Source organism: Protomyctophum bolini (assembly GCF_963924005.1).
Source record: "Protomyctophum bolini genome assembly, chromosome: 12".
Classification (NCBI taxonomy): Eukaryota; Metazoa; Chordata; class Actinopteri; order Myctophiformes; family Myctophidae; genus Protomyctophum; species Protomyctophum bolini.
The window spans coordinates 12,045,078-12,061,001 of NC_137873.1; the positions used below are offsets into that span (position 1 = coordinate 12,045,078).

Sequence of the window (15,924 nt, forward strand, 5' to 3'; positions counted from 1 at the left end):
GAGTGGCGTCCACATTGTATTCATAATCATATTACAGAAACCTAATGCTAACATTGACTAATGGAATACTCTGGAGCTGCTACTACACTTTTTTCCCATTTTACAATCATGTGTTGAGGTCTAGCATTATCTGTTTTGGCTACAAATTCCCAGCCTGGTTTAATACCGCCACCTAGTGTCACATTCTAACATCACAACCATAACCCCTTTCTATAAGCTTGCCATGTGTTCTGGCCTGGTTGGCCTCTCTGAAAATGATTTTTTGGTCATTTTATCATTGTATACCCAATGAAGTTGGAACAACGCAGGTTCAGGAGGGAAGACCTAAACTGCCCTAAACAATCGCCTCCACTTTGGCTGATATCATCTCACAGCCACCCGATTCAATCATTCTGATTACAGCTCCTCCCTGAAACCAATCAAGAGTTGTATTTATACACGACCACCTCCACCTGGCATTCTCCATCAGTTTCTTGCATGCATAAAGGCTCACCAGCGTGTTTCTCTGTCGGAACGATTTAATACTTAATTACTTTTGCCTGTACACCATTCCATTTCGGGTTCATGAACCGGTCGGAACTTCCTTTTCCCTCAAACCGATTTTTCTCAATAAAAGCTAGAGAATTACACAATTGTCATTTCAGATATCCATAATGTCATTCTTCCTAGGAGAAATGACATCATTTTTTCCATTCATGTGTATGGGGCTTTTAGTTTTGGATGTCCATAACTGCATTCTGGATATCTATAATTAAATTCTTACTAGGACAAAATACAATTTCATATATCTAAAATGCAATCCCTACTAGGAGAAACTACCATTTCAGATATCCAAAATTAAAAAAACATTCCAGGTAGGCCTATCCAGAATTACATTTTGTATATCCAAAAATACATTGTGACTAGTACAAATTGAATTATGGATATCTGCAATTTTGACTAGTACAAATGTAATTTCAGATATCTGCAATTTTAGTATTATAGCTATAGGAACAATGCAATTACAGATATCTGGTGACAGGTAAATAAGATGCCATTTTAACATAAAAAGGCTCTGTTGACTAGTATCTACAATTCTATTTTAGATATCGCAAATAGCATTTCTCCTAGTACAAATTGTATTCTTACTAGTCATAAAGTATCTGTAATTACATTTTGACTAGTTAAAACTACATTTTCACTAGTCAAAATGCCTACAGCTATCTATAACTTCATTCATACTAGTAGAAATTATATTTCAAAAGATATGTATCTCATTACAATTTGTCCTATACAAAATTTGTCCTAGTCAAAATCCTAGTCAAAAGTGTAGTCTACATACTATAACGTACATCATTTACATTATTTGCATTGTTAAAGTACGTCCTTATACTCACAGAGAATATAAACACTAGTGACTGGATGCTATAGTAGCATTTGGAATATTGTGACTTACCCTCAACCACTAAAGCTAAAATCACCCCAAACACCCCAAACATCAGTCTTGACTCCATCATGTTCCTGTACTGTGTGTGCAACCTCGGGAGCCTCCATTTATAAGGCTGTCTGTCAGGTGGAGGTGTGACCCATGTCATTATGTCCTTGAAAATCTTCTGAGTTCATCTAAACGGTATTTGGAGGCTGTGCTATCTGTGTCAAAAAGACAGACTTTGACTGATATCAACACTCCAAAAATAGCCTCTCAAGTTGTTTATTATGCCCATATCATATTACTGATAGATTATTTACATGAAAGCCATTTATTGGGTAGGTTGCATTTACTAAGAACCTGCATTTCCGTGCGTCACGTCACACCTCCATATATGGTCACACCTTGTGACATCACGCCTCCATATGGTCACGACTCCATCTCCATATATGGAGCTGACCATATGTTGATCCTACCCCACCCGTCCTTCCTCTTCGATGTCTCCCTTTTGACCTGTCCATTCAAACTCTAACTCTAGACGGGCCCGCCCCAAAGTTATTAGTGCTGGCCAAAACTAGAGTTCTTAACCTAAGGCCCGGCCCTACCTGGGCCCTCATAAAACCCTGTACCCTGTGCCTTTTGACATGATGATCATGTATGATGATGAAGTCACGGGGTGCGTCGCGTTTATATCAAACAACGTTTTTGTTTGATATTGACTTGGCCTGAAAGTTTGTATAACACTTTTCGTCATAAAAGGTCCATAGACTTGGGCCACACACATGACGTCACGGACAGAACACGGACGGAGTCAGGCGTTGGAAGGGCTAGTGCCCCTTGAAAGGTGCTCTCGTTTTTCGGCCCCGTCGGTGGCACAATTGCCACGGCGACTCACTCGCTTGAGCTCGATAGGGACATTGTAAATCATCGTCCCCCCCTAGTCTCTGTAGCTCCGAGATGTCATCTGTTGACAGTGGCTACATGTGTTTGATGTTACAAAATGGACATTCTGAGTGATGTTTATGAGTTGAGTAAATCTCTGAAGTAACAATTTCTGACTTTATTAAACTTTGGAACAAAAATGCATGTGATTCAGTGTAACAAAAACAATACGACTTTTCTAATGACATTTCACAGAAAGTTATATTAAATATGAAAAGTAAGGATTATTTATATAGGTCAAGGTATATACTTTATATACAGTAGGTGGCCAGGGAACTGCATGTTTAATCTCCGCACAGGTTATAGATTAAAATAGCTTATTTTATAATCATTGTAATAAAAACCCTTTTTATATTTCCTTATCACTTTATGGAGGAAGTTCTGTTTATTGTATGTCACAGAAGGAAATGTTTAAATTCTAATTGTCAATATTGCTTCACAAAAAAGGAGTGGTGAACAAAATATTCACACAATATTGTACTGCACTTTTCATCTGGAAAAAAGAAAGCATTTTACTGTTGTCGGGGTAGAAACCTCATCTCCATGTATTTGTGTATTATTTTTTTGCAGATTAAATGCCTTCCTTACTTAGTCATACAAAACTGTCAAACAAAACAAGTGAAAAGCTGATCTACAAGTTCGCAAAGCGACACATTGAGACGAACATTTTAAAATGTTAGATCTTAAATTGGTTTTAAATGCTGACATTTGTTTAAAGTGATGCCATCTATAATAAACAGTAGTACACAACAGTACACCATACAAAAATCCCACTTGTGTGAAGTGAGGGGTGCCTTTTATTGATCCACATGGCGTCACACAAAGATGTCACATAAAGTAATTTGCCATTGACTTGGCCACACAGGTCACAGGCAGAACACACAAAGGTAGATGTTGGATGGGCTGTAGTGCCCCTCAAAAAACAGAACTTTGCAGGACAAACCATGTCAGAAAGTGTTACAGTGACATCATCATACCTGGAAGTTATGCAGGAACGCCTACTGAGTGGCAAAAAACGACTTTCTGGCCTTGACAGCCCATACATCCAAACAGAGAAGTCCTATCTGATTGCATTAAACAACGTTAAACTCACTTTGACACTCAAACTCGATGGCCACTCGATTTGCCAATCACTTTGTGCATGCGCATACTCTCCATTGACTGAGCAAAGCAAAAAAAACGTACTGACCACATAAGCCAAGGCCTACGCTACGGAATGGAAAAGAAAGATACAAAAGGAAAAGGTGATTACCTATTAACAAAATCACACTTGTGTGAAGTGAGTGGTGCCTTTCATCACAATGATAACGTCTGATGATGTCAACAACATATCACAGACATTCCATGCTCAAGCGGACATTCCGTGCTCAAACGGACAGATAGACACACAAAGCTGTGTATTGGAGTGGCTGCACCACTCAACAGCCACTCCAGGTGACCTTGTATCTATATATGTCATCTTCATGTTTTTTTTAGGGGGTCCTTCTTTCGTGTATCATCAGATGGCCAACTCGAGTGTCATGTAAGCCTCTTGTAGAGGGGAGGGGGTCCGATCTACTAGCTTACAAAGCATCGCATCTGGTCTTTTTGGTTCCATTTGTAGGATTTTACAGTGTAGATTGGGGTCCCAGAGATGAAAAATGCTATCAAATGGGGATCTGTGGCCTAATGCATATCAAACCGGGAGTCCTCAAAGTTCAAAAGGTTGATAATCACTGGATAAAGGCACTAAATGAAGTCATCATCGGATCCGAAGATGAAAAAGAACCCCAGTATAGTCAGGAAGATGACTATGTTACTCGTCAACAGAAGCGCATACGACGCCCACGGGATTACTCTGGCTCTAGCGAGAATGGTGGGCAGGGCAAAGGCCGAGACCACGAGCCCTGTGGTGAAGAATATAGCCAGCTCTTTACAGGCATTATTGGGTGTGTCCATGTCATCGACCATTCTCTGTGAGATGCAGTAAGGGATTGGAGAGAGGGCGTAGAAGACGAGAAGAAACAGGGGCCAATAGTTGTAGTACACACATCCAAGCATGAGGAACATGAAGCCAACGGCGCCTCCAAAAGACAAGCTGACCAGAGCTCTAATACTCGCCATTATTCCACCTCACGACGATAACCTCAAAGACAGCCACTGAGAAATGAAAACAATGCCTCTACGCGGTACCTGTTAATAGAGTACTCGGAGGCCAGTGATGACGTCAAGTCATCTATGACATCAGTCATCTCAATATTAGGGCATATACAGTATAGGATAACCAAAGAGAGACAGATGGACACAGATAAATAGCGTTATTTTAATCAATTATGGGAAATTACTCCAATTTTGAATCTCATCATTTGTGTACAGTTCACGACCATGGTAGTTCAACAGGTAAAGTGGCAGTAGATCACAATGTTTGAATGTTTGTAAACAGGTATTCCCAGGTGAAATGTCCATAATATATAATCAAGTGTCCAGAACATTCGTTAACCTAACTAAATAGACATTACAACATAGTCTACTAGAACTGCACTCTGTCGAGTGCCTACTTGCTTGTTGCACACAAGTAGGCCATTTACTAGTGCGCAAGCAGACATATACATAGAGGCATACCGTATACATTTGCCTCTATGTCATTTGTTTAGCGGTATACTGTGGTTACTTTGCGTATGCCCCGTTTGAGGGATATGTACCGTAGCAGCATATGACGTCAGGGTATAACTGGTACAACTAGCTCTCAATGATGACATAATAAAGATGTGGATTAAAGGACCCAATGCCAGGGTGTAATTGGTTTTCGATGGTGACGTAATGACTATGTTTTAGTGTCGGGAGGATTGAGGGTAATGCCCCTATGTATCCATGTATGTAATCTGACACCACTGCCATATCAAGCACAAGTAGTCATTACGTCATACGCTGGCAAGGTGCATACACATCAAACGGCGACATACGAAAACTATTACTTGCGCGCTCTGCTTGCGCAAGTAATAACAATATCACGTGTCCTGTTCGTCTAGAAATAAGGCTGATGAATAATACTGCTCGAAATGCATTGATATGCATCTAGGCCATGTTAATACAAGCTGGTGTACACTCTGCACTCGGCAATCTAAACTATAAACTATATGTTGAGGTGTGAACTTAAGGGTTGTTCTTAATTGATACATGTGCGTGCATCTGCTCCTGAAAGATCTATGGGCGGACATCATGGTACAATGACCGATGCAACACTGGAAATGTCTTCTCACACTGCTTTTGCTTCGTGGTCAGAGGAAACAAATCTTAATCCGCAGGTTGCTTCCCGTCAGGATGTTGCCCACAGGCTGCCAACTAATTTGGCCTATAGCAGTTTAACAGGAATTTCTGAACAGACTTGACCCTTGACACCTGTTGTCTGCCTACTTTGTTAAAAAATGTCTGATGCTCCTGAGGTAAGTGTCCAAATCCAGCCCTCCCCAACACCAACACACTGAACACCATCGTCATGGTAACGTACGATATCAGCACCAACCAGAGACTCGATTGGAAGTCGGGGTGTGATGTCACGCCCAGACCCTTCCCCAAATGGATGTCGACCAACAAATGGATCTCTGCAGCCTGACGACCCTGTAGCCAGCAGTAGTAGGTACCCGAGTCTTCGGCGGTGGCTGGTGTGAAGACCAGAAGATGGCCTGTGTCTATAATGACCCTCCCCACCGAGTGTTCGGAGCGGTAGATTGGCTTAGATTCACGGTCCCATGCTACGACCATGTTGGGTCGTGACCCCGGACAGCCCAGGACCAGGTTCTGCCCGGCCGGGTGTTTGAGGTGGAAGACCGGCAGCGCTTCGTTGTGAGAGGTTGAACCGTATCCGAGAAACCTCGTCAGGTTGAGAAGTCTCTGAGAGGAGGGAGCCTGAGGCGGGCAGGGCGCATGACACTGCCTGATCTGCATCTTGGCCCCGCCCATACTGTGCTCCGATAGGCCAAAGGCACTGGGCACCGCTTCGGAACCACAAGAGGCAGCCGTCTGATTGGCTCGTCTGTAACGCACATGCAGGTACTGGGAATACACATAGCAGAGCCCTGCACGCACCTGTTCTCCTTTTACGCCACAGCGGTCACACACAGACCAGGCCTGGTAGCTGGTGAACACCTGGTACAAGGGAGCGTTAGAGCTGCGTCTCCCGCTGACGCTCCGTGTCGCACTTACTGCTACGCTACTGATGCTCGACGTAAACCTCATCGTTCTCACTTCCTGGATGTCCAGGTCATAACCGAAGAAGTAGTCTTTGTGGGCGGAGCCACACACATAGAGGCCGGAATCCTGTGGCCCCGCGTTGAAGATCAGCAGGCTGAAGAGACGGATGGAGAACCTGCTCCTCAGGTCGCTGCTGTGGAGGAGCCCGCTGGAGTCCAGCACACTGGTGCCACGGTGGTCTGTCAGGGCCCTCGTCTCCTCCCAGCTGTCCCCGTGCTTCTTGTAAAACCACACCACCTCAAGGACCTCCCGTGGTTTGCAGTAACAGGGCAGTTCCACAGTGGTTCCGGTCACGTAGGCGGCGTTGGAGAAGGTGAGGAAGGCGGGACAGGCTCTCCTGCCAAACACGTCTTCCCAATCCTCTGGAGATTCATAACAGGTCAAGAGAGGACACCACAGGAGGAGGAGGAAGAGAGAAAGGGAGCCAAAGTGGTGAGGAAGCATAGTCTTTCTTCCAAGAAGTGATGTCATAGTGGTCATAATACACATCTACGCCTTATATAGGCTGACCAAAGCTCCGGTTTGACATCACACAACACACACTGTTGCCTAGCTTTGCATGTCACAGACAGACAGACACACACACACACACACACACACACACACACACACACACACACACACACACACACACACACACACACACACAGCACACAATATTCTGAACTCGCAATGGACCCTCACCCACCACCCAAAAGGGATACCTTTTAATCATTACAATAACTACTGTCCTTATTTTGATATCTGCTGCCAAGTCATGTCTCACCTTGGACAAGATACTGTAAATCTATATCTGCTGCCATTTGTCTTCTGCAAATGTCTCTCTACTCCCACAAAAATCTAATTCTTATTATATTTTTTATACAGTATATTTGGGTATTTTGTCTTCTAGTTATCCAACTTTGTTTCTCTTATTTCTTCTTAATCTACAGCAGGGATACTCAAATAGATTTACCTGTGGGCCACATTACAAAACTGGCAAGGGGCCAGGGGCCAGTAGATAAAATTACGACATTAATGATACTTGATAACTTCTCTCTTTCAATTTCTTTTTTTTCGCAAAATGTATCAAAGTACAATGTGCATGCACACAATATGTAAATAAATAAATGTGTTACATTTTCTTGCATAAACACAAAGAGCTGTTTCCATAACTGCACAAATTATTGCACATAACATGAGTAGCTGTTATAATAACATAATAACATAACATGAGTAGCTCTTTGCCTGCCTGCCTGTCTGTCTGTCCATGAGTAGTTATTTGTCTGTCTGTCAATGAGTAGCTGTCTTACTGTCTGCCTGTCTATGAGTAGCTGTCTGCCTGCCTGTCTATGAGTAGCTGTCTGTCTGCCTGCCTGCCTGTCCAATTGTCCATGAGTAGCTGTCTGTCTGCCTGTCTGAGTAGCTGTCTGCCTGCCTGCCTAATTGTCCATGAGTAGCTGTCTGTCTGTCTGCCTGTCTATGAGTAGCTGTCTGCCTGCCTAATTGTCCATGAGTAGCTGTCTGTCTGCCTGTCTATGAGTAGCTGTCTGCCTTCCTGCCTGTCCAATTGTCCATGAGTAGCTGTCTGTCTGTCTATGAGTAGCTGTCTGCCTGCCTGCCCAATTGTCTATGAGTAGCTGTCTGTCTGTCTATGAGTAGCTGTCTGCCTTCCTGCCTGTCCAATTGTCCATGAGTAGCTGTCTGTCTGTCTATGAGTAGCTGTCTGCCTTCCTGCCTGTCCAATTGTCCATGAGTAGCTGTCTGTCTGTCTATGAGTAGCTGTCTGCCTTCCTGCCTGTCCAATTGTCCATGAGTAGCTGTCTGCCTGCCTGTCCAATTCTCCATGAGTAGCTGTCTGTCTGCCTGTCTATGAGTAGCTGTCTGACTGCCTGCCTGTCCAATTCTCCATGAGTAGCTGTCTGTCTGTCTATGAGTAGCTGTCTGCCTGCCTGCCAGCCAGCAAGTTGGTTAACAGAAAATAAATTGTTATGGCTGAGTAAAATAAAATACAATAAACACAATTTGCCTGAAAATAGATTACCCAGCTATGACCTTTTTCATGAAAAAAAATGAGTAGTGATATGGCTGACTGAGTAAAATAAAACAATCTACCTGAAAATAGATAGCTATAAGTGAAGAGCAATTTCCGCAATTACCATTTCCGCAATTTCCATTTCCACCATTTCCGCAATTACCATTTCCGCATTTCCGCAATTTCCACGATTTCCATTTCCACCATTTCCGCAATTTCCGCAATTTCCATTTCCGCAATTTCATTTCCGGGTTTCATCATTCAAATAAAATAGAATTCTGTCCGTTTAGCTATAAAATTATGTCAGGGAATAGGGATACACAGTATATGTCTTTCATTTGCATTGCATCTCCCCCCCCCCCCCAAGCTTTTATTTTCGTTCGAGTAATAGTACAACTCTAATAGTATTACTTATAATAATGTAATTAAAGATAACTTCATTCAGATTTATTTATTTTTATTTCATTTTCCAGATTTTTTTTTCTTCTTTTTTTTAGATTTTCATTGGTGGGCCAGTCATAATGGTCCCGCGGGCCTGATGTGGCCCGCGGGCCTGAGGTTGAGTATCACTGATCTACAGTACTCTCTATGACTTTCTTGAAACCGGAAACAGCTGGAACTTTGTACAAAACATTATTCCACCAGTCTGTGAACTTATGTGAGATCATGTGACAATAAAGTTGTTGTGTGTTAATCATGCATAGTTGCTGTTGTCAATAAAAGTTGAACTTGACTCCATTCAACCAACTCCTGTGTATGTGTATATAAGAATAGACGAAGACAATACACTCTCAGAAGATAATTACTGTATTAAACATGTATCAAACATTTCCCTCACTGTCTCAAAATATAAACACAGCTAGTTCACAGCTAGACAAAAAACAAGAAGGCGTTTAATACAGAGAATAACCTCACACAGTGAAGAGCATCACATAAAGCATGTAAAGAAAGGTGCAATAAATCCAGGGTTTGAAGTGCTCACCTCCCCTGAAAAAAACAAAAATTAGCTGCCAAGAAAGCATATATGCACACACATTGTATTTATACAGGATATGGCCTCTTTTACACACAACATGCATCTGCTAAAATCCGCTGAATTCCCATTGCGCCTTTTGTTTGGTAGTAGGTGTACAATGATTGTATACATCTTTATTCAGCCAGAGAGAGACACCGATAGAGCTGCGTTCTTCAGGGAGCCTCCCCACATATTCCCACGTGTCCGTCTGGTCACAGTACCGCTCGATGCTACAGAGACTCCTACATCGAAGACAGAACCAATAACCATGAGAGAAATCAAATGTCTGGTGTGAGAAAGCTTTTCTCCATGATTTAGCAGAAGCCTTTTACCTGCGCCTGTGCCTGTCCAACCCTCCTAGTACGTACATCTTTCCATCCATCACAGCCACACCAGGATTGCAGCGTGGCACCATCACCATCATCGACGCACGCAGGGTCCACTGGTTGGTCGTTGGGTCGTAGCACTCCACCTTGTTCGTGGTCACTGACGAATGCTCACCACCTATTGGATGAAGAGGAATTTACTAATGACATTTTTGGAGACACCGACGTATGTATTTGTCTCAAAGGTCAAATCAGTCTTCATGCATTTTTTGGAGGGATAAACAATTACAGATATATAATTAGTGTAATATCAACCATACTGTGTATACCAATATCCGTTTTGGCATCTCTCTGGCAGAAACAGAGAGGCTGGCGGGGGGAATATTACCTGAATATAGCAGATCAATAATAATAATACCAAATATATATAAAAAATACAATACAACATAAGCAAAATACAATATGCACAATAGACCATAGACTGAACTTGAGAGACTGAAGACCATACAATTAAAGTGGGATTTTCAGGCCACTATGCAACCTTCTAATCTAGTCCTATATTTTGCTGATGAGAGCAATGGTCACCGAGTTATATTTGAAAAGTTAAACACTGCTGTGATACTGCAATTTAATTAATTTGTGTGTGACCCCTGAACAGCCCTGAATATGGCATGTTTGGTGAGAATTGGAGCAACGGTGAGCCTGAATAGTACAGAGGTTTTAAGTGGTTATGGTATGATACCTATAACGTAGATCTTTCCATTGAGAGCATGGGCAGCTACACGAGAACGTGCAACCTGCGTAGGGGCCAGTCGTGTCCATACAGATGTTTTAGTGTTGTACTTGTAGAGACCAAGTACAACACAGGCCATGTCTCTGTTAGTGTAGACATTCATTTCCTCCCCAACGGTATCTTCTATAAACCAGGAGCACACGTGGCAAATCATTATATATTGTCAACGCGAGAAGGATTAATATGTAATTACAAACAGCCAAGGCTTTGGATATTTCCACTTAAACAGTACAGTATAAAACAGGTGGTTGAACCTGCAGTTGCATAAATCTGTTCCATACCAATGCAATAGATCAGTCCATCTAATGCGACCACACGGCTGTTGGAAGGGCCTGGCCTGTCAACAGAGTCCGACTCCATGAGCTGCCAGGTGTTGGTGCTGGGGTCGTATCGCTCCACGAGGCACTCAGGGGACCCGTAGCCACCCACAGCCCACAGATAGCCATCCAGCATCACCATGCCTATATGGACCATGTGGGTGATGATTAGAACGGATCACCTCATATGCAGCATCTACTTGGGTAATCAAGGCAACAACCAATAGTAGTTATTCCAAGACATGCAAGACATTCCAAGAATGCCATTGTTTTGGTAGTCTTACCGAAGTCAAAGCGTGCCCTATCCATGGGTGCCATCTTTATCCATGAGTCATCATTTGAAGGGTCATAGCGCCACAGCTCCCTACTGTATTTTCCTCCCCTACGTTTTCCTCCAGCCAAATACAAAGTAGTGCCTATGTTGGGAGAAGAGCAGAATGAAAGGACAGTTTTGAGTATTTGTCCTAACACAAACATTGAATGCCATTGACAATGAATGGCCAGTTTAGAGTGTTTGTGTAAAACACAAACATTGATGATGAAAGTGAGGACAGAAATTGTGATTGGCCGGAATGAGATGATGTATGATGATAAGAGCGCCCCAGTGTCTTGCTCAAGGACACCGAGGATCGAACCAGGAACCTTTCGCTCCCTAGATGGCCGCTCCACCTTCTGAGCGACTGCCACTCCTAAAAACAGAGTAGGATCCTTAAGTTGATTGGTCTCTACTCCAGTTGACCTTGATGGTACTCCTCACCTGACACAGCCACACCATGCCTGCTAACAGCGAAGGGCAGAGATGCCAGACTCTTCCATTGAGAGGGCAGGAGCATTCCATTCCATGCTTTGGCCAGGGGATCAAAACACTCAACTTCGTCGAAAAGTTGCTCGTAGTCACTCTGACCCCCCACCATCACGATCACCTCTATTAATACAGAGAGTTGGAACACAGCACAACACATTAACTGCCAGGTATTAATAAATGATTCCGCAATTGCCAGTGTTTTTTCAGTGAAAACCCTTATTTCGAAGGCCCACGGGGCCCGTAGACGTGAACCAGATGTAAACGAATGCTGTGTGGAGGAGTAAGTAAGTAAGCCTTGCCGAGCCATGAGGCCCATCGGGCAGGAGCCTGTCTCCTGTTTCTGTAGCCATGAGGCCCATAGGGCAGGAGCCTGTCTCCTGTTTCTGTAGCCATGAGGCCCATAGGGCAGGAGCCTGTCTCCTGTTTCTGTAGCCATGAGGCCCATAGGACAGGAGCCATGAGGCCCATAGGGCAGGACGCAATCTGGGAAAAGGATCCGAGATAAATTTATTTTTCTAAATTTTATAACGTGGAGGCGGATGGCAGGCGAAATTAATTTAGCAAAAGTCTGCCTCATGGTAGTAGCGCTATAGCAGGACAGTTTTAACTTATGCAGTGGAGGTTCTTCCTAGGCCTACTGGTAGTGTGCATGCAGCGTTTCTCACCGATTGGTCCAGTGGTGTTTGTGGCATTTCATCGTTGAAAGCCAATCGATTCGTAGTCAATCAGAATGGAATACAATGAAATATGACATATAATCCCACACAAAGAATGGCAGGGACTGTAAATGTCACCTAGAACCCCCTTATGTATCTATCTTTTCCACCATCAGTTGCAACGTGTGTGAGGGAGGGTACCTCTGGTCCTACGTGGGTGTACTGTTTTGCTGTAGGGCAGGAGATGCTGGTTCTTGGCCTTGGCCTCAGAGATGAGCCTCTGGCAGCACGGAGATTCTTTCACCACCTCCAGAGCCTCAATCACATCGTGGAGGTAGGAGGGACTGATTAGAGGAAGACGGATCAGCTCTAGGACCTTCATGAACAAAGAAATATTTAATAGTCCAACTGGATATTGGGTTAATGACTTTTGCTTTTCAAATCTCTACATCTGCCTCATGACAGAGTCCTTACATATTGTAGGTGTGTACACAGGTACAGTAAAGATGTTCAATGTTTTAATGATTAACTTTGCACATCAACATCATAATAGAATCAATGTAAGCTTGCCTTAGCAGCATGAGAAGTGACTGACCTTTTCAAAGTGCTGTCTGCGTGTAGGACACTTATTGAACCACAACATGGCAGCCTCAAACGTCATCTCCTCCTTAGGAACATTGAGATCGTCATTGGAAAGAATCTTTGTCACTTTATCCAGAGAGAGAGAGGGGAATAACTCCTAGGGACAGAAACACACACTGGATTAGTTTATAGGCAGTGGTGAACATAACCGGTGAGCATGCGTCGTCAAAATGTTTGCTGCGCGGTAGATCAAAGGCATGCGATGCGTGTTTGCGCACCAACAGCTGAGAGACAGGAATTTAGAGAATGCTGACAGGCACTCAAAAGAGATTAGAATCATTACAAGTGTCCATTTCAGTTGTAAACAAGCTACGATGGATGAGCTGTCAAAGTGCTAGTTCCCACGTTAGTGACCATATTTACAATATGAAACACCTTTAATATCTGTCCTTGAGTTAGACTGTCTCATCCTGTGGGTCACCACGGATTTATAACAGACTCTGACCTGCATGTAGACATTTCTGAAGTGTTTGATGATGAAATCCAGGCTGTGTTTCTCCAATGCCTCAAAGGAAAGGGCCTCAGCAAAGCTGTGCAACCCTAAACAGTTGTTTGTATCCATGTTACGGTCCATATAACGACAGCAGACCTCTTGAATAGCCTTGATCTCCAGCATATGTGCTGCTGCTACCAGGTCCTAGATTAAAAAAGAAAAGAAAGAAAAGACAGCAGGCTCATTAGAAGCTTGTGTTTTGTTATATTTCATTGTCCACCTGAATCAGGCTCCCTTCCAAAAGCTTATATCGCTTCCCTGGGAGACTTGATCCGTCCGTCCACCCGCCCGCCCGTGTGTGCGTGTGCGTGTGTGTGTGGTGAGAGAGTGAGAGGCCTGCACATTGAGCATTGCCATTGACTAAATTCAGTTCAGTGACTGTCTGTGATAATTGGCAGAGTGGCAGTCGCCACATATGGAGAAGACAATGCTTCCTGTTTCCATTATCTGTATCCTGAAACTTATTTTCCCCAATTTGAGCATCTACCATTGTTTGTGTTCAAGAATTTCTTGTCAAACGTGAACTCAAATAAGTGTGTGTGTGTGTGTGTGTGTGTGTGTGTGTGTGTGTGTGTGTGTGTGTGTGTGTGTGTGTGTGTGTGTGTGTAAATGGAAGTAAATGGTGCATTTTGGATACTACTTATCCAAAGCGCTTTACATAGATTTTGCATTACATTCACCCATTCATACACCGAAGGTGGTGGAAACCATGCAAGGCACCAACCTGCATATCAGGAGCAAAGGGTTTCAGACTAGTCTTGCTCAAGGACACTGCAACACTAACGCAGTGGGGGAGCCCGGCATCGAACTGTGTGTGTGTGTGTGTGTGTGTGTGTGTGTATGCATGTCTCAAGGTGATGATAATACGTTACCTGCAAATGTTCTTTGGGGATGGCCGCCTTTGATGTGTAAGCATAAGTCAACAAAAAGTCAAGGATGTGAGGTTCTACTCCAAGGAGATTAACCCTCTCCTGTCTGGACTCCAACATGCCAGTTGTAAACATTGCCTGTCCAGATTGAAAATGTGAATGGTTGGCTTAGTTCTATTTAGAAAATGTAAATTTACATTGTGTCAATAATTTATTTATTTGGTTATAGCATGGTCTTCAGTTCACATAAAAGCCAAAGTCAATGCCATTCCTAAACCATTTAGATCTGAGGCTGATTTAAAAAAACAATTAAATCAATTAATTACCAGCTGCATTATTATCTGCAGGGGTCCGCTATAACTGCCTCTGTGTCAGTTTTAGCACAAATTCTCTAAGGCGGAACTATTGTTTTTGGAGTCGTTCATTTCCGCCCGGACATATTTGCGGTGCGGACATATTTGTGTGCACATACATCAGCCAATGAGAAAACCAGCTGGACTACTGGACTAGCTTGCACATCGATTATAGACTCAGCTTGCTATTGCATAGCAGCTGGTAAAAAAACTAACCTAATTAGGTTTCTGGAAACCTTCAAATTCGAATTCAAAGCCTAGTTTTCCGGGCACCTAGGCTGATAATCCTGACAGCGTGTCGCAGGTTGGACTCCCGATCATGATGAACTTTGCTGCGTGTCACTCCCCATCCCTCCCCCCCATTTCCTGTCAGCTTACTGTAGATTGAACTATCAAATAAAGGCAGAAAAGGCCCAACAAATATCTTTAAAAACAAATGTAATTATGTTACTACATGTACATATAGCAACAACAGCTCCCGGATTGAAAGGTATAACAACATATAGGTTGCAACAGGTCCAATGGGTTTGGGTTAATAGCACCAGGTCATTAAATGTTCACATGGAACTGTGAACATTTCTCTGTGTTTACCTGAAAGTAAGAGCTAAAGGATGCCAGCACAGCTCTGTGACAAGGGAACTCCCGACCCCCACAGCACAGAATCACATCACATAACTCATTACTTAGCCGAAGACGGTTTAGGCCTTCAAGGACTGTGTGAGGATGCCTGGACTGCTCCAAAACCAAGTTCACCATGACTCCTTCTGCTGGCCTCTACAACAACATGGAATGAAACGGTTAGTCATCATTTGCATGTTACCTGTAATGACATCACGACATGGAGTGTGACAATGTCACATCATGGATGGAGTCAAATCATGAGACATTATTGGAAAGTCAAACAATCAAGCTGTCAGCTTGCACAGTGCAGACAACTATGCAACCTTTCAGGCTAATAGCATGTGATGCCCTGACCTATGACTGTGACCAATCTTTTTACTTCTCTTTATTATATTTTCCCCCCTTTCCTGGGTGTTAGTTTTTTTGTTTGTCTTGTCTTC

At 43.2% G+C, this 15,924-nt stretch overlaps 3 protein-coding genes across 3 annotated transcripts; all 3 read right to left on the bottom strand.

Moving 5' to 3' along the window:
- Nucleotides 1-4,078: 4,078 nt before the first annotated feature.
- Nucleotides 4,079-4,453, bottom strand: LOC308326061 (leptin receptor overlapping transcript-like 1; the record flags this gene model as incomplete). The annotated part of the gene is made up of 1 exon (XM_080778872.1): nucleotides 4,079-4,453. The coding sequence occupies one exon, from the start codon at nucleotides 4,451-4,453 to the stop codon at nucleotides 4,079-4,081; it is 375 nt and encodes a 124-aa protein (XP_080634998.1).
- Nucleotides 4,454-4,476: 23 nt separating this feature from the next.
- On the bottom strand, nucleotides 4,477-7,024 carry LOC308326062 (Ig-like V-type domain-containing protein FAM187A; the record flags this gene model as incomplete). The annotated part of the gene is made up of 2 exons (XM_080778873.1): nucleotides 4,477-4,489; nucleotides 5,853-7,024. 2 exons carry the CDS (start codon nucleotides 7,022-7,024, stop codon nucleotides 4,477-4,479), a joined length of 1,185 nt encoding a protein of 394 aa, XP_080634999.1.
- A 2,429-nt stretch (nucleotides 7,025-9,453) lies between these two features.
- LOC308326063 (kelch-like protein 23) lies at nucleotides 9,454-14,630 on the bottom strand (the record flags this gene model as incomplete). The annotated part of the gene is made up of 8 exons (XM_080778874.1): nucleotides 9,454-9,464; nucleotides 9,766-9,851; nucleotides 9,942-10,113; nucleotides 11,010-11,189; nucleotides 11,803-11,970; nucleotides 12,708-12,882; nucleotides 13,594-13,785; nucleotides 14,514-14,630. 8 exons carry the CDS (start codon nucleotides 14,628-14,630, stop codon nucleotides 9,454-9,456), a joined length of 1,101 nt encoding a protein of 366 aa, XP_080635000.1.
- Between the last annotated feature and the right edge of the window lie 1,294 nt (nucleotides 14,631-15,924).